Consider the following 26,727-nt stretch of genomic DNA (forward strand, 5'->3'; position numbering starts at 1 on the left):
AGGCCAGCAGGAGAAAAAGCTTCTCACTCCTAAACTCTCTTTTAAAGGCTTTATCTGACTGGTATGGGCCACCTAGGATAATCTCCTTTTTGATTAACTTTGAGTTCACTGACTAGGGGTCTTAATTACATCTGCCAAGTCCTTTCACCTTTGCCATATTCTATCAGTTAGAAGCAAATTACAGGTTCTTCCTACACCCTGGGCGGGGGGGGTGGGGGGGTGGGGGGGGTGGGGTGTTGTATAAGGGCAGAGGTCATTGGGGGTCATCTTAGAATTCTGCTTATCACACTAACGTTTTTCTAAGTAAAGAACAATTAAAATTTTAAATGATTAAGATAAATTTTACTGATCATCTTTATATTGTGCAACGTCAGTTTTAAAGACAAAGAACATTTACTTGTATGTGGAATCATCAAAATTACATATTGGTATTTTGTAATGTTGATGTGCACATGGACAGTGGAAACGCTGCCCAAACTAAACTAACTCCACTGATCTATTTCACTTCTTGACACCCACACGTTCTACCAACACCCTCTACTGACGGCCTACTGATGAACAAGAAATAGCTGAAGGGACAAGGAGCTCTGTGTTGCTCTTTCTCTTTCTTTCCATGTCATCATTTTCAACACAAGTGGTTGACCAGCACAGGGAGGTAACAAGAATGAGAAAGGATTGATGGCGTTCCTTGGTTATTCATGTCTCTTAGAACACCATTGCCCTCTTTCTACGTTTGAAGCAAGCTCTGGTTCAACAGAAAGCCTGGCCTCTCGATGCTATCAGCACCTCCACTTACTCAGTTGTAGATACAGCACATTTACTTTGTACTGCTTTGAGTCTCACTGAACTCACACACACTGTGAATGTCCTGGAATTCTGTGCTCATGGGGTATCATAAACACTATATGCAAACAGGGCAGCAAAGAATGATAAATATGCATACTGCACATATCTAGTGTACTCAAGTGCATGCTCCATTGTCCCATCAGACTTGAATTTGTGTGTTTACTAAACACAAATTCAGAGATAAAATTATTAAGAATGTCAAGGCACCGTTAACAGAACATTAAACCAAGTGCAGGGCACTTCTGAGCATGGAACCCTAAGTACAAAGTAATTGTGTTATGGAAGCCACATAGCTATATGTGAATGTGGTGGAAAGAAATAGTGGTGGACACACATAATGCACATATCTCCCCAGCTAATGTGGATGTATCATTGTCCCATTAGACTTTACTCAAAAACACAAGTTCAAAAAGAAAATTATTAAGAATTTCAAGATGACAACAGCAGAGCATTAAACCAAGCATGAAAGTCTTCTGAATACAGGGTCTTATGCAACTGCACAGGTTGCATTCCCATGAAACCAGCCCATTTTCCTGAGCCCCACCTTTTGAGGGAGACACCAAGCATGGCTGGATCATTCTTTAGGTTGCCCACCAGAAAGCCTAACCCATGGCTATTCATGTACATGTTTAAGGTTGTAGAGATTCACAGGATAGGTCTTCCAACCTATACTACTTCCGATGGGTCATACCTGGTGCTGCCCTCACATTTGTCAAGAATCTATCTTCTTTTCCATAACTTAATTGGATTCCTCACCTCTAGTTGAGGGCCAGGCAATAGGGCATAGGATGGAAGGTAAGATTTCAATGGCAAAGTTCATCAAGGAGGGGGAAGTATAGCACTGAATTGACATAGAGGTTAGCAGTTAAATTCAGGGGGCCAGTGAGTTCATGATCTCTTTTAGTTAGAAGGGCTCATGTGTCAGTCATACAGTTTCTGGCAAGAGCAGGTGGTACACATGGGTCAGGAGTACTGACATATTGTGTCTCAACCTCAGGTATCCTCTCCTGGTACACATTCCCCTACCTGGACTTGACCTGAACTGATATTGCAAGGTAGTGAACACGCTTAAGAAAGGCATTTTGGATGATGTCAATATTGCCACACTTTCACCGTAATGATTGATATCTGTGGCCTTTGTAATTCCAAAAAGTAAATTGAGATAGTTTACAACAAAAGCATGCATACTATTGGTACAACCACTTTGTTAAACTGTTTAATTCCATTCTTACCAACACAAATGTGTATATATAGTTAGAAATAAACTATCTGTATCTAATACCTATCCCTCTATATCTGTATATATAGTTCACAGCAGCATGATTCCTAATCCCAAAGTACTGAAAATAACCCAAATGTCCATTAGCAGTAGCATGTGGAAATAAATTTGGATATATTTGCACAATGGAAAACTATAAAACGATGAGATGTAATCAACTACAACTATATGCCACAATATGGGTGAATCTCACAAGCATAAGGTTGAGCAAAAGAAGCCAGATCTAGAAGTGTGCACACCGTATGGTCCTGTGGAACGAATCTAGGTGTTGGATTTAAGGATGCATTTCGCTTTGCGATGGTTGGGTAGGGGAAGTAGCAGCTGAAGAGAGCCTGAGGGGGCTGCCAGGGTTGTGGTAATGTTTCATTTCTTGAACTGGATGCTGTTACACAAAAGTGTTTGGGAAATTCACAGAGCTGTACACCTGTCATTTGTGCACTTTCAAGAATGAATGTTATACTTCAAGAAAAGTTTGCATAAAATACATATACTACACAAAAATGTAAAGTAAAAGGAGAGAGAGAAAAGAAGGAGAGGGAAGAGGGAGAAAGAGAGAAAGAGAGAGAGAGATTAGAAACAAGCTAAAGAAAATTGAGAGATAATTGTACCAGTAACTGGTAACAAGTCGTTACTGAAAACAGACATTAAAATTTATATCTGAGCTTTCTGGTGGCTAATGTAAAAGGTAAGACAGTGGGTGATATACTTGGCTTGTGTGTAAGAATATCAAAAATGCTCTTCAAGAAGATGAACTTCCCCTAGTATTGAGCTTCATTCTGAAGTTGTATATTCAAGTACATGGAAAAGCAAGCAATTGAAACTTAGAGTGCTTCAGAGCATGGACGAGATAGTTTTGGCTTGAGGAAAATGTAAAGGTTGCTGCTACCAACAACCCAGCCAGGTTGGAAAAAGTCTGCATATATTCAGATTTTGAGAAAAAATAATAGCTAGTATATTTGGATAGGTACCAGAGATTATACTAATCACTTACCTACAATATGACCTCACTTAATCCTTATAATCTATGAGATAAATACTATTGATTTCTCCAATTTACAGATGTGAAAATTGCGTCTCCGAGAGACTCACCTAAGGCTAACAAAGGTGAGTGGAGGAGCCAGGCCCATGCCAGGTCTGACCCTAGCTCTAAACTTAAATGCCTTTCCTGTGGCACAGAGGATCAATTCCCACATCTCTGAGTGAGTTAATTTTTTTGGTTTATATTTTCAGCATAAATGTTACAGAATGTCTGCCAGACACACATTTTGGTATTGCTATGTTCCCAATTTGACACACAAAGTGGCGTTTTCTAACGGAAAGTATCTTGTAGCAGGGGGCAAGGGACTAGCAAACTCCATTTTTCTGGGCCACGTTCCTCATTGATCAAATGAAGGAACTGAACTAAATGTTTTCTAAAGGCTCTTCTAGATCCAAATTCTTATGAATTCAAGCTTTTTTTCTGACAATAATCATCTAACAATTTCAGTTGCCCTTCAATGCCACACCTGGAGCCATGACAGTACAACCTCACTCTCAGCATGGAGATGGATGCTTCTTGTCGATGCAGGAAAGCAAACATCCGGTTTAGGAAAAACAACTGAGTTAGAAGATAAAGACTAAAAGACACAAAAATAATAGGAATGGCTAAAATATAGCATAGCTTTACAATGTCTAAAATTGGAATTTTATCTATTTGTAGACTTTTGCTATCCATTTTGACTCTGGAAATGATAAGTATTGAAGGAACATTAACTTTCTGAGATTCATATCCAGGAGCCTTTCAATCTTTCTACGAAAGTGAGAAAGGCCATGAATATTGAAAACAGCCTCAGTCTCCTGTCTATATTAATACTTAACTCAGAGGGCTCTCATGAAGATAAAGGAAGATAGTGGCAGTCCTTCATCTGCTGTAAAGTGCTATTCAGTGTCAGCAGGCATTAATATTAAATAAAGTAGTGACAACAATGGAGACCACATAACCAAAATATATTTGTTTTGCTTTGTTTTAAGCAATCCTATTTTCCAATGAAAAGCAAGGCCATAATTTTAGTAAAATCCTACCTTCTAACACTGATTCTTAGAAATTGACAATATGAGCTCATGCTGTGAGAGTGAAGTAGGAGGAGAGCACTAAGAAATCACATACTCCAGAAAAGGAGCGCTAGAATGGAAGGAAGTTTCATCTGAAATAAAACATACACCCTTCTAAATACTTGGCTTCTGGCTATTACAGAGAATATTGGGGATATGGAGTACTTTGCTAATAAGACACCAAAGTTCTCACTTGGGCCTTTTTCAGAAGATGAGAAATATCTTTTCCCTCAGGTTAACAAATGCTGTCCCAAAGGACCTGGAAATATTCTTAAGAACTCTGGATATGCAAGTAATAATTTGCAGACCAGTTCTTCTGACAATATGTTCCTCCACATCTAAAGCAATTCATTATGTTTTATGTCTTTCTGAGTCCAGAATTCAGTCCCAGTTCACTCCACAGGGTTGACACTGAAATCACAAGTTATGAAATACAGCACTCAAGGCAGTTGGTGGGTGTGAGACACCGTAATTGAGCAGCTTCCCTTAATAAAACAAAAGGCAAAAGCCTCCAAGGTTTTTAGGCAAGAACGGCTGAAGAAGCAGTCTCTGGGTGGAAATGAGGGGCTGTCTAAGGCCCCTCTATCTTTTCTCCCAGTCTTTCAATATGTACACCCTGGGGGTATACTGCTCCTCCGGTAGGATTTCAGCTCATTTATGAGCCACAACCAAGTCCATTTCCTCAACTGGAAGATCCTTCAAAAATAACTACATTAAAACCAAGAAAACCAAAACAATAAATGAATAAAACCTAAGTCTAAATAGTCCAGCCTACAAGTATAGGTTTCTGATCCTGCAATAACTCACTCATTTACCGACTCTTGGACCCATTCCATTTCACATGCTTTCTTTCCAACATATGACCTTCAGCTGTTATCTTATCTCACTGTACGTAGAAGCTTGTCTCATCTCCTATCCTGGCCTGTTCCTTGACAAGCACAAACCTTCTTTATTAAAACCCAAACCTCTTCATTGATTCCTGCCGCCAAGTGTTCTCCTACTCAGTTACGATATCTGATCCGAAAGCTAAGTCTCCTCCCTTCCCAACTCATTCTGTAAGTTTCTGGCTCTTTTGTTATGATGCAGTATAGACAGCTCCTTCCCCACGCACCCCATCCCCATCTCTAAGGCACTTAAAGAGACAAACATTTTTGTGCACCTACTATGGAAAGATGTGAAACATCCAGACAGAAAATTTTTTTAAAAAGTAGAGGTTTTTAGAGCTGCCTCCTCTAGGCGAGGCCACCCACGTTTGCAGGGAAGCATGCTGATGTACTGCTTTCTTACTATTTCAGAAAAAATTGTCTTCACTTATGCCCTGGCTCAGAGTTCCCTTTCTTAAAAAATGGTAAGGAAGTTTTGCGTTCCCTCCTCCCCAACTAATATTCTGCACAAAACCAGATGCCCCACTCTGCTTAGTCTTCTGAGAAGGGCTCCTTCTTCTGCTTGGTTTTGTGGTTCTGCTCTCTCCTAAACACTCTTCTTCCCTGGCAGGAAGTTTTTGTGCTGCTTCTTTCGTCTCATGGGCTTCTTCGCCTTGCTATGCCATGGGAAGTCTGTTTAAACCTTTTGGGAGAAAGAGTTGATTTCCTGACTGAGGTTTTAATTGAAAATACATCCCCCTAGGGCAGGAATACAGATACCATGGTTCATTCTCTGTAATATTAAATACACTCTCCAACACTCCAGCAACTTGCACACTCACTGTCATATATGCTAGACAAATGTTATTTGATTCGATCCTCAAACCAATCCTATAATGAAGAAAGAATCTCCAAAAAGTAATGTAATGTGAACAAGGATGCAGACACCATTCATCTGTCTCCAAAGGCCAGGATTATATCACTTTGACATTAGCGTTAGTGGTCTCCCCAATAAAATTGAGAAAGACACTTTTAGTAGTTTTGGCATCAAAAGCAAAGTGCTACTTTTCTCTTTGATCCCAACACCTTTTCTAGTAGATAACCTTCAGCCCAGCCCTAGTTTCTCCATCATACTCAGGGCTCTGTTTCTGGCCCCAGTTTTCCCATGCCACGCTCCTATTCCCAAGGCCTGGTGACTGAATTTGAAGTTTACCTGGGGTTTTGTTAGGAAGCACTGTCTTCTCATTTCTCCAGCAGCATCCTCATGAGACTATGTTGAAGAGTAGATTTCTAATCCGTTTTTCATCAACCTAGTCCCATCTGCTTTCTATCTTCCAGAAGTTTCTCAACTGGTCTTGTCCACTACCAGCATTATCCTTGTTTTTCAGGGCTACTATGAGTTCATTCTTATTTTTACATCTCTTCTGTCATTTCAGTGGGATTTTGGAAGGAAAGGATCATAACATTTCCTTAATACACAATTTTGAAGCAAAAATTTTTATCTGAATTTTATATTGTTTTCTAGAATATATATTACCAGTATAACAGAGATATAAGAAGTGTTTGGAAAATAAGGAAGTGCTTCTCCTACTATGGCTTGGCACTCCAACCTAATGATGCTCATCCTGAAGTCTGCTATTTCCTGGCATGATAGTTAAATCTATGAAGAAAAACAGTAAAAATCCTTGGTCCTTGACCAAGTAAGTCTTCCTTGTTTCAGGCTAAATGTGGGAAGAGAAAGATCCAACAAGCTTTGGTTCGTAAATTGTCGTTCTCTGTAACTCTCTAGATATTTTGGATGGCTCTATCTCTAGGCCCAAGGACAGTTTATGACCGGACAAATATATTATTTATCTTATTTAGATGCTGCTTTTTTTATTACGAAATTTCTTTGCATTGCCAAAACAACATAATGTGATAATTTTTTTAACTTATGGTATTAACCTATATGCTGCAACCAATAAAAGTCGGGTTCCTAAGTATAACTCCATAATAAATCCACTGCTTGTACAGGAAGAAAAATATACATTAATTGAGATGTGAAGGGGTGACTCTCAACAGAAAGCCATGATAAGTGTGCGAGAGTTCACTGTCATTGTTATTTGTATCTGAGGACATCATCAATCCGCATGCACATGGCTGGAGAGAAACACCACCACACTGTAGGCATCCTCACAATCCTCTTTGAATTTGCTTATGGTAACAGTTCAAAGGACTTGTCATCATTGAGAGCTTCCTCCTAAGCTGCAAGTGTTAATACCACACAGAGGTAGGTCTTTGCATCACTTCTGTGGCTCACTTTGCTTCCTAGACCCTCTCCCATTCAGCTTTCCCACAGTGGATTTGGATACCCAGGCTATTCAGAAAAGCTGGATTGAAGCAGCTTAGTTTTACAAACAATTCAATGACAGGTCTCCCCTATTTGTGACCCTGAAACACTATTTCATGTTTCAATGATTTTAAGCAACTAAGGAGATAAATGAGCCTTCAGGAGTAGTATCTACTATGATATTCTTAAAAAACTAAGTTTATAGGTTGTAGGATTAAAACATGAAGTAGAATATGAAGATAAAATGCAAATAGGAAGCACTAAATACATGAAAAGAGGTATTTCATTAGAATTAAGCTAGAAAAAAAATCAACACAATTCTAGAAATAAGTATTCATGGAATAACTATTATTCAGCTACTCAGTTTTGTAACTTAAAGTACATTAGTTCAAGGGGCCGGCCAAGTGGCATACTGGTTAAGTTGACACGCTCCGCTCCGGCAGCCCAGCATTCGCAGGTTCAGATTCCGGGCACAGACCTAGCACTTCTCGTCAAGCTATGCTGTGGCAGCATCTCACATAAGATAGAGGAAGACTGGAACAGATGTTAGCTCAGTGACAATCTTCCTCAAGCAGAAAGAGGAAGATTGGCAACAGATGTTAGCTCAGGGCCAATCTTCCTCACAAAAAAATAAATAAGTAAAATAAAGGACATTAATTCTTTAGTCTTCGTTGTACCTTAGAGACACTGAATTCATCATTTTCCTCACCTATTCTTATCATAGATAATAACTTATTCTCAATCAAATACATAAAACAGTTGGTTTTTAAGGAATTACTTCTCTGATGATTCTAATTGCTTATATTTTTGCTCTCCTCTATAGCAGTGAAAAATTGCTAGCAACTTACACACCAAACTGGTGTTATTTGAATATCTTGCTCAGTACCCAGCATTAAGTTATTTTGATTTTGTGAGATGATATACCATGCACTTTACATTTACTGAAAAATTAAGACCATAGCCATTAGCTATTAAAAACATTTCATGTTTCAAAACTGTTAGTGGTACAATTTCTGTACCTCTAAGAAGTTATTTCAATAATTTAAAATATTAAAAATGTCATGACTACCTACTAGTGCTCATTTATACCTTAAAATAGCCTATTGTTTCTACTGCTTAGGACCTTATTATTATGCTTGGCATGTGAAGTTCCCAATAGTCTGGGACTTTTCTTACACAAATTTCCTTTCTACCACTAGTATCACGAATCTACCTTTCTGATCAAGATATTTTCACAGTGCCATGAATAGATCATGCTCATTCTGATCATCATTATTTTACTCATATTGTTTCTCAAAATACAATATCCTCATCTCTCATCATCCAACTAAATTCTACATATTATTATGATCATTCAAACGATAATGTCTACATAATTATTTAATTACTTATAAAGGAATGAAAATTAAGGCTTCATCTCATACATTCAAAAATATTAGGTACATTAAAAACTGTAAAAATTAAAATATAACACAGAATATATGTAAATATCTGATTACAGAACAAGGTCTAAGTATAAAACCAATGGAAGAAATTATGAAGAAATCACTAAACTTTACAAAAACAAAGTTTCATACATTAAAAATAACTATTGAACAACTTTAAAAGACAATGAACTAAATTTCTATTCAAGAAATTCTATAAGGAGAAATCTTTTTTTAGCTGCCTGCTCCAAATACTTTAGAGAAAACCTAAAGGCTGTTTATATCCAGCAAAACAAAAATAGCAAATAACACGTCTCCAAAGCTGATATTTTTAGAGCTTCTGCTCGTTTTTACTGTTTAATTCTATTCCCTCCCCTCAGGTATTCTAAACATATGGCCTTAGTTAATTTGTTCAACAAATGCTCTTATTGCACCCCAGCCACATGCCAGAGACCGTACTAGATACCGAGGACATATTTGTTCACCAAACAGATATGGTTCCTTCCATTACAGAACTTAAGCCTAACAAAAGATAAACATTAATCAAGAAATCACACAAATTGTGGGTTTTAAAAAAAAAAGGAGCTGGCCCAGCGGTGTAGTGGTTAGGCTTGCACGCTCTGCTTCAGGAGCTCGCGGTTTGCAGGTTCGGATCTTGGGCGCAGACCTACACACCACTCATCAAGCCATGTTGTGGCAGTGTCTCACATACAAAATAGGGAAAGATTAGCACAGATATTAGCTCAGGGACAATCTTCCTCACCAAAAAAAGAAAAAAACTCCACCATATAGAGCACTATGACAACTTATAAAAAGGACTTCACCTATTGGGGATATGGGATGTGTATGCATCCAGGAAGATTTCCCTAACAAATTCATATGTATGTAAAACACAAAGCTCTTATAATTGCAGGGGCTATATCTTAAATATTTTGTATCTTTCTGCATCTCACACAGTAAGTCTTCTATACTTGTTAAATGATTTATTCCCATTAAAATTTGAGGCTATTCTTATTAACTAGCCTTTTTTCAATGGTGTGCATAAAGTCAGCTTTAGGATCACCCATTCTCTAGGATAGGGGCTGGGCGCGTGGCTGTGTGGTTAAGGCTGCACATTCTGCTTCAGCGGTCCAGGGTTCTCCAGTTCAGATCCTGAGCATGGACCTACACACTGCTCATGAAGCCATACTGTGGCTGCATCCCACATGGAGGAACTAGAATGACTTGCAATTAGGATATACAACTATGTACTGGTGCTTTGGGGAGAAAAAAAAAAAGAGGAAGATTGGCAACAGATGTTAGCTCAGGGCCAATCTTCCTTACCAAAAAAATTTAAAAAGCATACCATAAAAAAAATAAATAAAAATTTTAAAAAATACTCTAGGATACTTAAAGATAATTTAGGAAGACAGATACTTTTATTCTTACAAGATTAAACAACTTAAACCTTACCCAGGTTATAAAGGGATCTCAGGATCAATCTTGTCAGATTTAACGACAGACACTATTTAAACATCAAAGGAACGACAAACATTTATATTTCTTAAAAAGAATTCACATAATTTACATACTAAAAATAATGTAGGTATTAAAAATTGTTTCACTAACAGTACATATAGGCTATAAAAACATTAAAAGGTTTTTAAAAGCACATATTTTTACACTGTATATCCTGGAAGTTTATTTATTACTAATTCACAAATATCTTTGCATTGCTTAGAAATATTTAGTGAACCAACTTCATCACTGTCTTCTTCAGAGTGATCTGAAGTACTTCTATCCAAGATATTAAGTTCTAGTTCTGACAAATTAGATGGCAGATAAGAACTCACTTGAGATGTCCGAGGTGACTGGCTTTTCTCTAAAGAATTGCAATCAGTTCTTGTTTTACGTTTAACAGAGATGTCTTGACCCCTCTTTGCAAGTTTAGAATTATGCATACTATCGTGGTCTATTTGGTTTTCTTTCTCCTCAGTCCAGTGTGATGAAGACAAATCACTGGTGGAGATGTTAGATGCTTCCTCCAAACTTTTATCTTGAGCCTTTGAAATATGAGATCTTTTGTATGAGTGTACTGGTGATCCGGCTGAAAAAGGAGGGGTAAGAATAGAACTCTTCTCACTGTTATTTTTCCTCATGGACAATCTTGTTTCACTAGACTTACTTGTATGTTGACTATGTTTTGGATCTTCTGCCCCTAGACTGCTATCACAAGCTTGTGAAATTCTGCTGGTGTCCTCAGTGGCACAGAAGTCTTCGGAATAGCAAGGGCTGGTGAAGTCATCTGAATACTTTAGTTCTGAGATGCTTTCCGAGCAACTATTTTTACTTGGCTTATTTTCACTCATGTCAGCAGTAAGAATGTCATTATCAGTGGTTTTGACCTGCTTATCAGTTATTTCTTTATCTACTATAATTCTGTCGACAATTGCAACCTGTCGGAAAACACATGGACTTGGGACTTTCATTTCCACTTTTCCTCCAAAAATATCTGTATGAGTAAACCTTTCTGGGACAATGGTATTTTCAGGACTCAAAATTTCTTCCAATGAACCATTATTGGTTGTATTTTCACCAAAATCAATTGTGTTTTCACTTATACATTTCAGCTTAGTTTCTTTAGTTGTGCTGGGGTTATCAAAAACTCCACTAATTTGCTTTGAGTTATCAGTTTTTTCAGCAAAAGATGCATCTGATTCTAAGTACTTATCTTTAAGTAGTTGATACAGCTCCTGATGTTGTTCTGCAAAGCTTAATATTTTAACTTTGGACGATGGATTTCTGAGTTTTGCACCCAACATCTGTGTTTGCATTTTTCTATATTTTTCTCTCTTTTCATGTACTACCAACATCTCAGGATTTGTCTGCTTTAGACGCAGTTTAAATGTATTTGTTAAGCCATAAAGTAGCTTCCCCCTTGGAACTCTTTTTGGGGGAGTACCACTGTTCTTTTCAAAACATTTACCTTTCTTTTCAACTTGGTGCTTTTTACACTGAAGACTCACGGACTTTTTGTTTTCCCCCAAAGAAAGCTCATCCTTCTTAAATTCAGATTTACATGTGGATTTGGCAGAAGTTTCTGGGGCCTTCTTATCCTCAGTTCTATATAACCAGGCTAAGTGAGGATGGACATGAGTAGGGCTTGCCATGGGTTGGTTGTATAACAAGGACAACTCAACCAACAAGGCATTTAACAAAGGCAGCTGCCTTATCATATTAATTCCATCTTGCTCAGTTTGAGGGTGACTCATAGCTTGATTACTTGCTCCCATATCCTGAACACGTGGAGGATTTATAAGCATTGGAGGCTTCTCATGTATTGCAGAATTTGTATGTTTTACAGGATTAGTATGTGTTGGGGGACTTACAAGTTTTTCTTCTGGAAAAGTACCATTCAATTCCTCAGGTACATTCATTTCAGGCTTAATGGTGATTTTACCCAGTACAGGAGGTGTCTTTTCTTGGGCCAGATGAGTGTAGTACAGAGGAGGAGGGCAAAATGTGTTGGTTTCAATGTCCAACTCTGTGACTTCCTGATTTTGGGGGCTGATGCTTCTCACACCAACAGCACTTGAACAAATAGAGGTGGTTTTGCCATTCTCCACAAAACCAATGTTATCAGAGTTGGTCTTACTATGAAGAGCTATTTCTTTCAAATCTTTCTGGGTCTTTGGGATTTTTAAACTCACGGGAGGCCCACCAGCATCTCTTGGGCTTGGCTCTGAGTTCGGCTGCTGTAGCTGCTGTTTTTCCTGCAGGGTTTGGGTGCTGATCTCCACGGCCTTCCGCCCCTCCACTCGCTCCACCCCACCTCCTGTGCAAGCGACTGGCCGCTCAAGATGGCCCAGCAAGCTGCTCCCCAGGTCAGTCAGGCGGTAGCCCAGGCCAATGTCCCCAATCCGCTCCCCCACTTGGTTATGCAGAGGGAAACTTCCACGATGACCCTGGGAGCAGCCGGAGGAGGCCGGCCCCAGCACCTCGCGGGCCGCGGAGGCCAGCGAGATGCTGCAGGCGCCCAGGAGCCGCGGGGCCGGGCTGGGGAGCCCGGGAGGCAGCTGCAGCAGCAAGGTGTAGAGCGGGCTCCGCAGCAGCAGGCGGTGCAGGGTGGCGGGGTGCAGGCGGAAGAGACAGGACTTGCCGCGACCGAAGCTGACCAGGCCGGGCCGGGGTTCCGGGGCGGGGGCGGCGGGGCCGCCGGGAGGGTAAACGAGCAGCGTGGGGAAGTCCGACAGGCGGAAGGCCACGGCGGGGTACAGGCTGCACGATGGCCGCCGCGGCGCGGCCTCCTCCCCCACCTCCTGCTCCTCCTCCACATCCTCCTCCTCCGCCGCCGCCGCCGCCTCCAGCTCCTCCTCCACCGCGACCACGGCCGGCGGCAGCGACAGCCCGGCTTCAAGACGCACCCAGTCGACGAGCAGCTCGAGCGAGAAAAGCCGCTCGGACGCGGCGGCCGCCATTGCTGTTGCCCCTGGAGACGCTGCCGCCGCGCTCTAAGCGAACAGAAAGCCCAAGCCCTTGGTTCTCGCGAGAGATAAGGGGAAGCCAGCACCTGTGTCTGCTCTCTCGCGAGACTTGAGAGGACGCCCCTGCAGGTTTGGGTGGTGGGTGTCGTGGGAGTTTTCGCTGCTCGGTGTGTTTTGCTTTGCAGACTTGTGTTAACGCGATTCTTCATAGTAATACCGAGGCTACGAATGGCAAAAAAAAAAAAAAAAAAAAAAAAAAAGGAGGCTTATGTTTTGGTTTTGGTCACGTTTTTATCACATGCCGTGCAACTTTGGGGTCAGGTGAAATCTATCTGAGGAATATTGGAAGTAAATCAGGACCCCTCCCCACTTCTCCACCCACCCCTCACTCCTCTTTCCAGACCCCAGGCTGCAGACAGTCAATTGACTGTCCATGGTCGCCCCTCGCTGGCTGGTCGTCTACCCAAAAGATGATTTCACTGCTCTAAGGCGGCCTGGGAGCCTTTGGGTAAATTAGGGTAGCACTGAGACAGTCACAGTGAGTGCGGCCACGTTTCCAGCTGAGTAATCACCACGTGTGGGAGTAATGTTACTGGTTCCATTCAACAAAAGAAATATATATACCTAAACACAGAGTTGGGGGAGGGGAGGAGATCTTACAGCACTATTCTGGATTTTATTTTATTACTGTTTTTGCTGAGGAAAATTAGCCCTGAGCTAACATCTAGGCCAATCTTCTTCCACTTTCTATGTGGCTTGCTTCCACAAGGTTGCTGACAGTGGTGTAGGTCCATGACTGGGGTTGGGACCAAGGAATGTGAGCCCTGAAGCAGAGTGCACTGAACTTAACCACTATGCCACAGGACTGCTGGCTCCTAGCCTGGGTTTTTGAGGAGACATACTTTAACCTCAATGAACTAGCCAGCTAGTTTGAAACCAAAGCTGATGGTGGAAAGCCTAGAATGACATAGTAAGAAATTTGGACTTTATTCTGTATAAGTTGTTTTGAGTGAATAAGTGTGGTCATATCAATGTTTTAAAATGTAGCAGTCCAAATACAAAGGATGGATTCTTCTAATAAATCGAATGCAGAACAATCTATTGCAGTTGTCTAAGTGAGAGATACTTATGGGCTAAACTTGGTCAGGGTCAGTAGAGATGAAAGAGAAGTGACAGATAAAGAAGCATTTGTGATAGTGGAATTTATAGTTGGGTGACTGGGAGAGAGAAGTTATAGGTGAAAATTTTCTGCTACTGAAGGAGAAAACATTGAGGAGGCACAGACTTGATTTTTTTTAAAGTTACTTTGGGTTTGGAGGAGATGTAGAGTTTGAGGTGCCCGCTAGACATTTTGTGAATATGTTCAGCGTTAGACAACTTTATAATTTATAGTTCAACTATATTGCATGGAAGCTCAAAGAACCTTGTGAAGCTCAGGAGGAATTCAGGATTGGAGAGATTGGTGCTTTAGTGTCAAGACCTGTGGGAGGTTTCATTGCTGTATATAAATAGAAGCTCCTATTCTCGGCCTTGAGAATCTTACTATCTACTTGCAGAAGAAGCATTTATCAAGTGACATGCTTAATGGATGGATGATGTAGAGCAATGAAAAACAACATATTCATAAGTGAACAGCAATGAGATATTGAGTCCCCGTGTGCCAGCCTAACACAGTGGGTAAAATTCCTCATAGAAGACTTCAGCAGTAAATCTTGTGACTAAGATTAATAATGTGAAATATTAGCACTTGGATGTCTCCTAGGTATAGACAGGGTAGCCAGTGTCCCTCTTCTGTAAGCACATTGCTTCTGTAATATGTCAAGTTTCTACAGGGATAAGAAATTATCTACCCAGATACTCTACATGATGGGTATTGCAATATGTGAATAATATTTTATCATTGTAAATAATGATAAATGTAACAAGTAGAACTTTTACTAAGACAATTACAAATTTTCTATGTTCATAGACCACACATGGAGAAATAGCACAGGGCAGTGGCTGAGAGTCTGGTTCTCTAGACAAACTGCCTGGCTTAAAGCCTGGCTCTGTGACCACAGAATAGTTTGGTAATTTGTGAATCATTTTCCTCATCCAAAAAATGAAGGAGTTATAGTATCTACCTCATAAAAAATACTGTAAGTATTAAATGAGTTAATATTCACAACATTCTTAGAACAGTGCCTGGCACATGGTAAATACTTAAATAAATTGAATACATAGTACATACTTAAAATAAATATTATATATTATTTGCCATATAGCAAACTTTTTAGCTGAGTTTTTTAAAGCACTCAGCTATTAGTTGGAATAAATAATTTATCTGATATGGGCCTATTGTTTTTGATCTGTAAAAGTTTATATGCTCTGTGTTCTGCCTTTCATGCAGTAGCCAGCTGTTTTTGTCACAGGTAAAGGCAAGGCTAGGCAAGAGACTATGGATTGATGCTCGTTAATACTTTCAGATATAAATCTGGCATGCAGTGTTAAGAAGTATGAATTTTTTTTTTTTTTGAGGAAGATTAGTCCTGAGCTAACATCTGCTGCCAATCCTCCTCTTTTTGCTGAGGAAGACTGGGCCTGAGCTATCATCCATGCCCATCTTCCTCTGCTTTGTATGTGGGATGCCTGCCACAGCATGGCTTGCTGAGTGGTACCATGTCCGCACCCAGGATCTGAACTGGTGAACCCAGGCCGCTGAAGTGGAACATGTGAACTTAACTGCTGTGCCACCAGGCTGGCCCCTAAGAAGTGTGAATTTTATTGTGAGGGCTTTGGGAAGTTATTTGTGGGGGTAGCCTGAATTAGGATGTTTGCAGTGGGCATAGAGAGAAATGATGTAGGAAAGAGATTCATAGGACTGGTTGACTGCATGGATTTGAAGTGTGAGGGACTGGAATATGGAGACCAGGTTTCTACTCTAGGCGACTAGGTAGATGGGACAATAAAGAGAAGCAAGTTTTTTGTAGTTCTTCTTAGAGAAGGAGGTGAGGGAGGCCAGAAGTGAAAACTCTGAGCTTCGGTGTCTGATATGTTGGGTTTTAAGTATCCCACATACATTCAGGTGAAAAGGTATGGGTTAGATATATGAATCTGAAACTTAGAAGAGAGATCTGGGGTGGAAATATGGATTTAGGAGACATCAAGATGGAGCTCATAACCTAATTTCCTCATATAAGACCTAAATAAGTATAGTGATGAAACGTTATTTTCTCATTTTATGTGAGTTATCTTGGGACTGTGCATCCTGCAAGAATTTTAGCTTCATTTCTAATGGATTGGCAGGATCAGATATGATGCTAACTACCTTTTCTGGGGGAGTAGTTTTAGGGTGAAAAGGGACAAATAAAGTCAGAAGCATTAACTAAGGTAGTATAGCTGCAAGGCATGATGAGACTTCAATAATTTTGAGAGGAAACAGCAACTGGATTAACAGAACTGATTGGGCTGTGGGTCTGGCTCTTTGAAGGCAGACGTGTGTGTGATATCATAAGGGCTGTGGACCTAAAGGGGATAGACCCAGCAGGGGGATGGTTTAGCAGGAGTTGTAACAAAATGGCAGTAGTGGAGTTAAGTAGGAGAGCAGCATCATATCCTGGGTGGCCAGTCTAGTTTGGAACAGAAATGCAGACGTGTGGAAAAGATCAGCTCCTGGAGGAGCATGCAGGCTGGAAAAGCCATGTACATGTCACGGCTCCAACCTTCTCTACTCAGCTTCAGAAAACGGAAAGTAGCTAAGGTGCTCTTGAGGAAAGCGAGGCAGCCATCCAGTTTTGTGGCCTGAACAAATACTGATTAGGAGGAGTCTGTAGCTCAGTGACCATAAAAATGTCCAAGACTTACTGTAAAAGCACCAAATACTAATTCTAATCCCCATTCCTTGGGGCATACTGCTGCCTATAGACTTTCTGGCTTAGTCAGGATTAGCTCAAAAATCAGGTAGAACCACCTATAATTGACATAGACTCATGGGACTGGAGATGCCTGCCAGGAGGAGCATCTAAAGCTGAGGACAGAAAGGGGCTGAGTGGAGCTAACCAGGGGCAAATGGAATCCAACATCTCTTCCTTAAGAATGATTATTTACACCAGTGCTTCCTTTTCCCCATTTAAAAGAATATAATCTACAAAGAGCTTACAGCTAACATCACACTTAATGGTGAGAAAATAGAAGCTTTCCCACAAAGATCAGGAGCAAGGCAAGGATGTCCTCTTTCACCACTGCTTTTCAACATTGAACTGGAAGTCCTAGCAGTAAGACAATAAGAAAAGAAAAGGAAATAAAAGGTATATAGATTGGAAAGGAAGAAATAAAATTATCTTTGTTCACAGATGACATGATCATTTATATAGAAAATCCAAAAGAATTGAAAAACTCTTAGAACTAATCAATAATTATATCAAGGTTACAGGATATCAGGTTAATATACAAAAGTCAATAGCTTTCCTATTATAATAGCAATGAACAAGTGGAATTTGAAATTAAAAAAATAATACTCTATATATTAGCACTCCCCAAAATGAAATACTTAAGTAGAAATCTAACAAATATGTACAATATATATATGAGGAAAACTAGAAAACTCTGACAAAAGAAATCAAAGAAAAACTAAATAAAGGGAGAGTCCATGTTTATGGATAGGAAGGCTCAATATTGTCAAGATGTCAGTTCTTTCCAACTTGATCGGTAGATTCAATGCAATGCCAATCAAAATCCCAGCAAGTTGTTTTGTGAATATCAACAAACTGCTTCTAAAGTTTATATGGAGAGGCAAAAGACCTAGAATAGACAACACAATACAGTCATGCATTGCTTAATGACAGGGATACATATGGAAAAATGCATCATTAGGTGATTATGTTGTGTGAACATGATAGAGTGTGCTTAAACAAACCTACATGGTATAGCCTACTACACACCTAGGCTATATGGTACTAATCTTGTGGGACCACTGTCATATATTCAGTCCATCATTGACCAAAATGTCATTATGCAGCACGTGAGTATCGAAGAACAAAGTTGGAGGACTGATTCTATCCCACATTAAGACTTACTATAAAGCTACAGTAATCAAGACAGTGTGGTATTGGTGAAAGAGTAGACAACTATAATTGGAACAGAAGAAAGAGCCCAGAAATAGACCCACATAACTATCATCAACTGATCTTTCACAAAGAAGCAAAGGGCAATACAATGAAGCAAAAATAGTCTTTTAAACAAATGGTGCTGGAACAACTGTACATCCACAGCAAAAAAAAAAAAAAAAAAAAATCAAGACAAAGACCTTACAGCCTTCACAAAAATTAATTCAAAGTGGATCATAGATCTAAATGCAAAACCTGAAACTGTAAAACTTCTAGAAGATGACATAGGAGAAAATCTAAATGTCCCTGAGTTTAGCAATGACTTTTTAGATAGAACACCAAAGACATAATTTATGAAAGAAAGTACTGATAAGCTGGATTTTATTAAAATTAAAATTTCTACTCTATGAAAGACACTGTCAAGAGAATGAAAAGACAAGCCAAGTGAAAGAAAATATTTGCAAAAGACACATCTGATAAAGTACTCTTATTGAAAATATTCTAAGAACTCTTAAAATGCAACAATAAGAAAACAAACAGCCCAACTAAAAAATGGACCAAAAACCTAAACAAACACTACACCGAAGAAGATATATAGATGGCAAACAAGCATATAAAAAGATGCTCCAGATCACATGTCAGTAGGGAAATGTGAATTAAAACAACGAGATGCCACTGTACATCAATGAGAATGGCCAAAGTCCAGAACACTGAAACACCAAACGCTGGTGAGGATGTGGAGCAACAGAAGCTCTCATTCATTGCTGATAGAAATGCAAAATGGGACAGCCATTTTGGAAGACAGTTTGTCAGTATCTTAAAATCTAAACATACTCTTACTATATGATCCAGCAAGCGTGCTCCTTGGTATTTACCCAAAGGAATTGAAAACTTACATCCACACAAAAACCTTCACATGGATGCTTATAGCAGATTATTCATAATTGTGAAAATAACAACCAAGTAATCAAGATGTCTTTCAGTAGGTGAATGGATAAACTGTAGCCATTCCAGACATTCCAGACAATGGAATATTATTCAGCACTAAAAAGAAATGAGCTGTTGAGTCATGAAAAGACATGGAGGAAACTTAAATACATATTACTAAGTGAAAGAAGCCAATCTGAAAAGGCTACATACTGTATGATTCCAACTATATTACATTCTAGAAAAGGGAAAACTATGGAGACGGTAAAAAGATCAGTGGTTGCCAGAGGTTAGGGGAAAGAGGGATGAATAGGCAGAGAACAGAGAATTTTTAGGTCAATGAAAATACTCTGTATAATGCTGTACTGGTGGATACATGTCTTTATACATTTGTCCAAACCCACAGAATGTACAACACCAAGAGTGAACCCTAATGTAAACTATGGACTTTGGGTGATTATCATGCATCAGTGTAAGTTCATCAATTATAACAAATGTACCACTCTGGGTGGGTGGCGGGGATGTTGATAATGGGGGAAGCTATGTGTGTGTGTGGGGTCAGAGGGTATATAGAAAATCTCTGTACCTTCCCTTCAGTTTTCTTGTGAACCTAAAACTGCTCTAAAAAATAAAGCCTATTTTAAAAAAGAATATAACAAAAAGGTAGAAGATATAATAAAAATAAAGAGCTAGAATGAGATAACTCTAAAAGGAAAATGGAAAAAAATACAGGAAATGCAATCTACAATCTTAAAAGACAGATATGTAGCATGACCAAGGTAAAGAGCTTTCCTGTTCACTGCAGTTAAAACTCCAGCAAATGCTCGTCTGGCATGGCAAGTCTGGGAACCTTAGCACTGAGAATTGCTTATGAGACAGACTGGGATTCCTGTGTAGCTCCACTTTATATCCTCCAGTTCCATTTTAGATTGAAATTCTTTCACAAGATGCACCCAACAGGTTGAGAATCTATGAGATGTTAAAGAACAAAATTCAACCCAGTAAATTTGAAGATCTAATTGGCTTTATTTAACGATTCATAAATTGGGCAGCATCTCTTCTGGCAAAGAGAAGGGAGCTCTGAAGAGCTGTAAAAAATGGAAGGTTTTTATAGGCAGAGAGAAGGTGGGACAAGGAAATTTATAAAGTGGATTATTTCAGGCAAGGTTACTTTCTCTTAGGGGAAGGTGGAGGCAGCGGGGTGGGTCTTAGACAGGTTACCTTACTAGTGCTGACCAGAAAATTCCAGACTGATTGGTTTAAAGTTCCACTCCTGCGAGAGGCTGAAACTGCAATTAAGTCTTGGTTTGCTGTCCTGGGGACAAGTGACTCCTTTTTGGCCTGTTGTTTCTTTCTTTCTTTTTCTTTCTTTCTTTTTTGTAAGGAAGATTGACCCTGAGCTAACGTCTGTGCCAATCTACCTCTATTTTATGTGGGATCCTGCCACAGCATGGTTTGATAAGCAGTGCTAGGTCCACGTCTGGGATCAGAACCTGCAAACCCTGGGCCGCCAAAGCAGAGCACGTGAATTTAACCAGTATACCATGGAGCCAGCCCCTGTTTCTTTTTTTTTTTAACAGAAATATTCCAGGAGGAAACTTTCCAGAGTTGGTGAACTTGTCCCAGAGTTACACAGGTATGTAATGGAGAAGCTGATCTTTCAGTTCAGGACTGTTGACTTCAAAGGCAAGGTTGATTCCCCTATGCCACATTTCTAATTGCCAATGACAGCAAATAACTTTCACTAAACCACTCCTATCAGTCTTATGTACCATTTAGCTTACTAATGAACCTGGGTTTTCAGTGCCTTAAGATGCTGCATGATTTCTCTTATAAGTCTTGTCATATCTAATATAAATAGCTGCTCCATTTTTAAATTGGGTTTATTTTAAATGGCTACCCAGATAACTTAGGCCCCTCCAAAAGATAGCAAGCTATTGTCATAGTTAATAAGACACCTATCTTTTGAAATCTGGGAAATAAACCAAAAGGCTTGATAACTTTATCAAGAAGACCAGACCTTCAGGGCCGGCCCGGTGGCACAGTGGTTAAGTGCGCATGTTCCCCTTTGGCGGCCCACCAGGGTTCGCTGGTTCGGATCCTGGGTGCAGATGTGGCACCGCTTATCAAACCATGCTGTGGCAGGCGTCCCACATATAAAGTAGAGGAAGATGGGCACGGATGTTAGCTCAGGGCCAGTCTTCCTCAGCAAAGAGGAGGATTGGCAGCAGATGTTAGCTCAGGGCTGATCTTCCTCACAAAAAAAATAAATAAATAAAATAACAGTTAAAAAAAAAAAGAAGACCAGACGTTCAGTAGACTCTGAGCACAAACTAGAGCTAGGTATACACTAAAATGACTCTCTGTAGCTTCCAGTTTTGTGGTGCCTCTTAGATGCGCTTGCCACTGCATTAGGTCCTTTATAAGTTCTGTCTTTAATCCTCATAGGAATTCAACCCCATGAGGTTACTGGTATGCGCATAATGACATTAACATGGAGAAGTTAACTAAGTGTGCAAATATGAATACACCAAGTAAGTGGTGAAGCTGGCATTAAAATGCAGTTCTGGCTGTCTAAAAAGAAAGCTTGTGTTCATCCCAATAAATTCCCTTAGGTTATTTGTCTATGCCCAAGGCGAATATTAATATATAGAATACTAAAAATACCCACTTCAAAAATGTGTACATTAAATAATTATACATTAAATAATACCACGAGAAAGCTGAGCGGCAGGTGCAGAATGGGGTATGTTGTTTGAGACCAGTGACCCAATTTAAACAACAAGTCAAGGGCGTGAGGAAAGGGGAGGGGGAAAGGGGACTGCTCCAAATGAAAAATCTTAAGAGAGAGAACCACCAAATGTTAAGTGTGGCCCTTCTTTGGATTCTTATCAAACCAACCATGTAAAAAAAATGGCATGTTTGAGAAAATAGGGGCAATTTGATTATAAACTGTCATTAGACGATACAAAAGAATTTTTGTTAATGCTGTGTTAATCTCCTTAAGATTAAGAAAATGTTCCTGCATAGAAGAGATGCCAGTAACGTAGAAGGAATGAAATGACAATGCCTGGAAAGCTTTGTGGTGCCGCAGGACTTGAGAAAGATTGACTAGGTAAAGCAAATGTGGCAAAATCTTGATAATTATTGAATCTATGTGATAGGTATATGTGAGTTCATTTATTTAGTATACTTTAGTGTATATTTGAACCTTTTCATATTAAAAAATATTAGTGTGTTTTGTTTCACAGGATTCTTACGGGATCAGCCACAGAAGACTGTGAACCTGTGGCTCTCTATGGTCCTGGACTGTCAGCACTGCCGGAACCACCGTGATGTTTAATAGTGTTTCCAAGGGAAACTTCTTTTCCTTGCCAGAGTTGTGAGCTTCTAGTCTACCCAGAATTAAATTCTGATGGCTGTCTCAGGTAGCCACTTACAAAAAGGAGTGTTTGTAAGTAGGTTATTTATAAATAGCATGCCTCCTATTTATGGATCTTAAATGCCAAGCATATTTGGAATTCCTTCTGACCTCGCCTAGTTTCTCAGTGCCAGCCTCTTACAGAGATGGAGAGGGGGTTCTGCATAACCACAAGAAACCCCTCTCCTTTGTAAGTATAGATTACCTTTTAATTGACTTCTCTAACTTTCCACCAGCTGTTTTAGAGTAACAGGCACAATTTACACCTGAAAGTTTATTTTTCCTTAAAATATACATGCGTTTGTCATATCTTGAACCGGAACTTCAAAAGGGAAATTTGGCTCTGTGGGTACCATGGTATATATTATAAAATATTAAGTGCACAGTGACATTTCCAAATTTTAAATAACAATTAATAGCATGAAATAATTTACTCCTTAGCAATGTAAGAACCTCTAAGATCAGATCTCCACCAACTTTCCCACCTTTATTTCCACCACCCAAACTGAACCATTTACTATTCTTCTTTCATGCATGAGTTTCCTATTCTCAGTGCTGGATTTGTGGCTTGCTTTCCCTCTGCCTAGAATACCCTCCCTCTGCTGCTCAAACTTGATCTCCCTTTAAATTCTCAGATGCCATACCCCTTTGAAATTCTCTCCTGGCAGTCTGGCTGGGTGATCTTTCTTTTCCCCTGGCGCCGTATCTCTTTTGTGAACTGTTTTTCTGTCTTGTACTATTATTCTTACACGCATGAGTTATTGCCCCTAGTTCTCTATAAGATCCTTGATAATGTTATTTCTTACAGTTAACTCAGTGCCTTGTTCTATACATAAGAATCGTATATATTTGATGTATTAATAAATGAAGAGTATAATCTCTTATATGACTTGTGTGTGTAGAGCACAAAGTTTGGAAAATATCCTGAGCTAGAAACTTACAAAGCGAAGATTTAAAAGAAAGCTCTGATTCCTCCCAATTTGCAGTGTTCTTCTTTGTGTGGAATAGGGCTTTATGGAAACCAAGGAGAATCTCATAGAATGCGCGGGCCTTTTCAAAGAGACCCTACTGTGTTCAATTTGCCTTAGATTTTGAAGTTATGGTTGACTAAATCCAGGGCCTTAGGTAGTGCGATTAAAGTAAACAGGATTAAGTGCTCTGTTCTCCAGGCCAATTTTATGATATGTGGGGCTTCTCTGCGGGTTTCTTTTCTGTTCAGGCACCGGGTGTGAACATTCTCTGAAGACTGCTCAGTGCCCACCAGACAGCAGGAGCGACAGGACTCCTGCTGCAGCCACAGCTGAGGTTGTAAATGACACCGTGCAGTTGTGAGCCGGGCCCTCTTTTAAATGATTACTCTCAATGTATGCACCCTCCGAAGGAAACTGTAATCCAGCCTAGCTAAGAATAGTCTCCGTGTTCACTGAGCTGGGCTTCTCCCTGGTCTTTGAAATGTCAGTCTTCTCCTTTGTGTCTCTACTTCTCACCTGCAAAGCCTGGCACACTGGGGAGTACTACTTGCCATGAAAAGAAAGAATCCCATATATGAGGCTGACTACTCAACTCACATTTCCCAGGCCCCACATAAAGGGCGTAGGCACACCTCACGCCCATTAGGATAGCTACTGTCAAAAAAAGAGAAAACAAGTGTTAGCCAGGATGTGGAGAAACTGGAACCCTGTGCACTGTGGGTGGGGTTGTAAAGTGGTACAATCACTATGGAAAAGAGAATGGTGGTGTTATGGACTGAGATGTGTCTCCCCCAAATTCCTATGTTGCAGCCCTAACCCCCAATGTGATTGGAGATAGGGCCTTTAAGGAGGAAATTAACACTAAGTTAGAGTAGAGCCAAAGTCCAATAGGACTAGTGTCCTTATAAGAAGAAGACACCAGGAATGCGCACGCACAGAGAGAAAGCCATACGAGGACACTGTGAATAGGTAGCTGTCTGCAAGCCAAGGAGAGAGGTCTCACCGGAAACCAATCCTGCCTGCACCTTGATCTCGGACTTCCAGACTCCAGAAGAGTGAGAAAATAAATTTCTGTTGTTTAAGCTGCCCAGTCTGTGGCATTTTGTTATGGCAGCCCTAGCAAACTAACGCAGACGGTTCCTCAAAAAATTAAAAATAGGGGCCAGCCCCGTGGCCAAGTGGTTAAGTTTGCATGCTCTGCTTCAGTGGCTGGGGGTTCAGATCCTGGGCACAGACCTAAACACCACTCATGAAGCCATGCTGTGGCAGCGTTCCACATAGAAGAACTAGAATGACTTACAACTAGGATGTGCAACTATGTGCTGGGGCTTTGAGGAGAAAAAAAAAAAGAGGAAGATTGGCAACAGATGTTAGCTCAGGGCCAATCTTCCTCAACAAAAAGCAAAAATAAATAAAAAAATAAAAAACAGAACTACTGTATGATTTAGCAACTCTCCTTCTGGATATATACCCAAAAGAATTGAAAGCAGTGTCTCGAAAAGACATTTGTACACCTATGTTCATAGCCACGCTATTCACAATAGCCAAGAGGTAAGAGCAACCCAAATGTTCATCAACAGATGAATGGATAAACAAAATGTGGAATATCCAAATAATGGAATATTATTCAGCCTTAAAAAGGAAGGAAATTCTGGCACGCTACAACATGGATGAACCTTGAAAACATTAGGCTAAGTGAAATAAGTCAGTCACAAAAGGATAAATACTGTATCATTCCACTTCTATGAGGTATCTAAAGTAGTCAAATCCATAGAAATAAAAAATAGTATGGTGGTTACCAGGGGTGGGCAGGGAAGGAATGCTGTTGTTTAAAGGTTGTAGAGCTTTAGTTTTGAAAGATAAAAAGTTCTGGAGATTTGTTTCACAACAATATGAATATACTTAACACTACTGAACAGTACATTAAAAACTGGCTAAGATGGTAAATGTTATGTGTTTTATAAATAAAATTAAAAATTTTTAAATACAATAAAAAAATTTTTAAAGGGTGGAGCGTGGTCAGAGAAGAGGAAGATGAGTATTGGAAGAATCTAGAGATGTGGGCTATGATAATTCTTCTGTACCCAAGAATGAATCTAATTAGTCACCTGTACAGGAGTTTTCTCAGATATCCAGCAAGCTTCTCTTGTCAGCATCACAGCCAGAAATATGGTTTAACTAAGGCTGGTGATTCCTTGGTACTTGTTCCAGGAAAAATTGTCCCAAGGCAAGACACTTAAGACCTGCCATCGTTTGTGTCCCCACAGCATCTTACCAAGGCATATCTGCCTAGACTACCCTCCACCTGCACTGCTCCTCCATGCTCACAGATCACCCTCCACCCACACTGCACCTCCATGCTCATAGACCACCCCCCACCCACACTGCACCCCCATGCTCATAGACCACCCCCAACCACACTGCACCTCCATGCTCATAGACCACCCCCAACCACACTGCACCTCCATGCTCATAGACCACCCCCACTCACACTGCACCTCCATGCTCATAGACCACCCCCACCCAACTGCACCTCCATGCTCATAGACCACCCCCACCCAGACTGCATCTCCATGCTCATGGACCACCCCCACCCACACTGCACCCCCATGCTCATAGACCACCCCCCACCCACACTGCACCTCCATGCTCATAGACCACCCCCACCCAGACTGCATCTCCATGCTCATGGACCACCCCCACCCACACTGCACCCCCATGCTCATAGACCACCCCCCACCCACACTGCACCTCCATGCTCATAGACCACCCCCACTCACACTGCACCTTCATGCCCATAGACCACCCCCACCCATACTGCACCTCCATGCTGCCTCCATTTTTTTCCTTTCTCTCTTTGCTCCACTCATAGCCCATTTGTTCTATGAAGCCCTTTAGACTTTTAACTTAACTAACAATTTTTGGGTATTTATGAATGGTGACTATTATTTCCCTCAAATAGCAATCAAAATACACTCATAAGATTCTTTTATTTTTTAAGTGTCTTCTAAAAGTTGTAAATGATATTG

General features: G+C 40.2%; 1 protein-coding gene across 1 annotated transcript; it reads right to left on the bottom strand.

Annotated features, from left to right (window-relative positions):
- Nucleotides 1-7,632: 7,632 nt before the first annotated feature.
- Nucleotides 7,633-13,536, bottom strand: MAP10 (microtubule associated protein 10). The gene has a single exon (XM_014854583.3). It carries the CDS (start codon nucleotides 13,287-13,289, stop codon nucleotides 10,491-10,493), a length of 2,799 nt encoding a protein of 932 aa, XP_014710069.3. The 5' UTR covers nucleotides 13,290-13,536; the 3' UTR covers nucleotides 7,633-10,490.
- Between the last annotated feature and the right edge of the window lie 13,191 nt (nucleotides 13,537-26,727).

This window comes from Equus asinus, chromosome 2 (assembly GCF_041296235.1).
Source record: "Equus asinus isolate D_3611 breed Donkey chromosome 2, EquAss-T2T_v2, whole genome shotgun sequence".
Taxonomy (NCBI): Eukaryota; Metazoa; Chordata; class Mammalia; order Perissodactyla; family Equidae; genus Equus; species Equus asinus.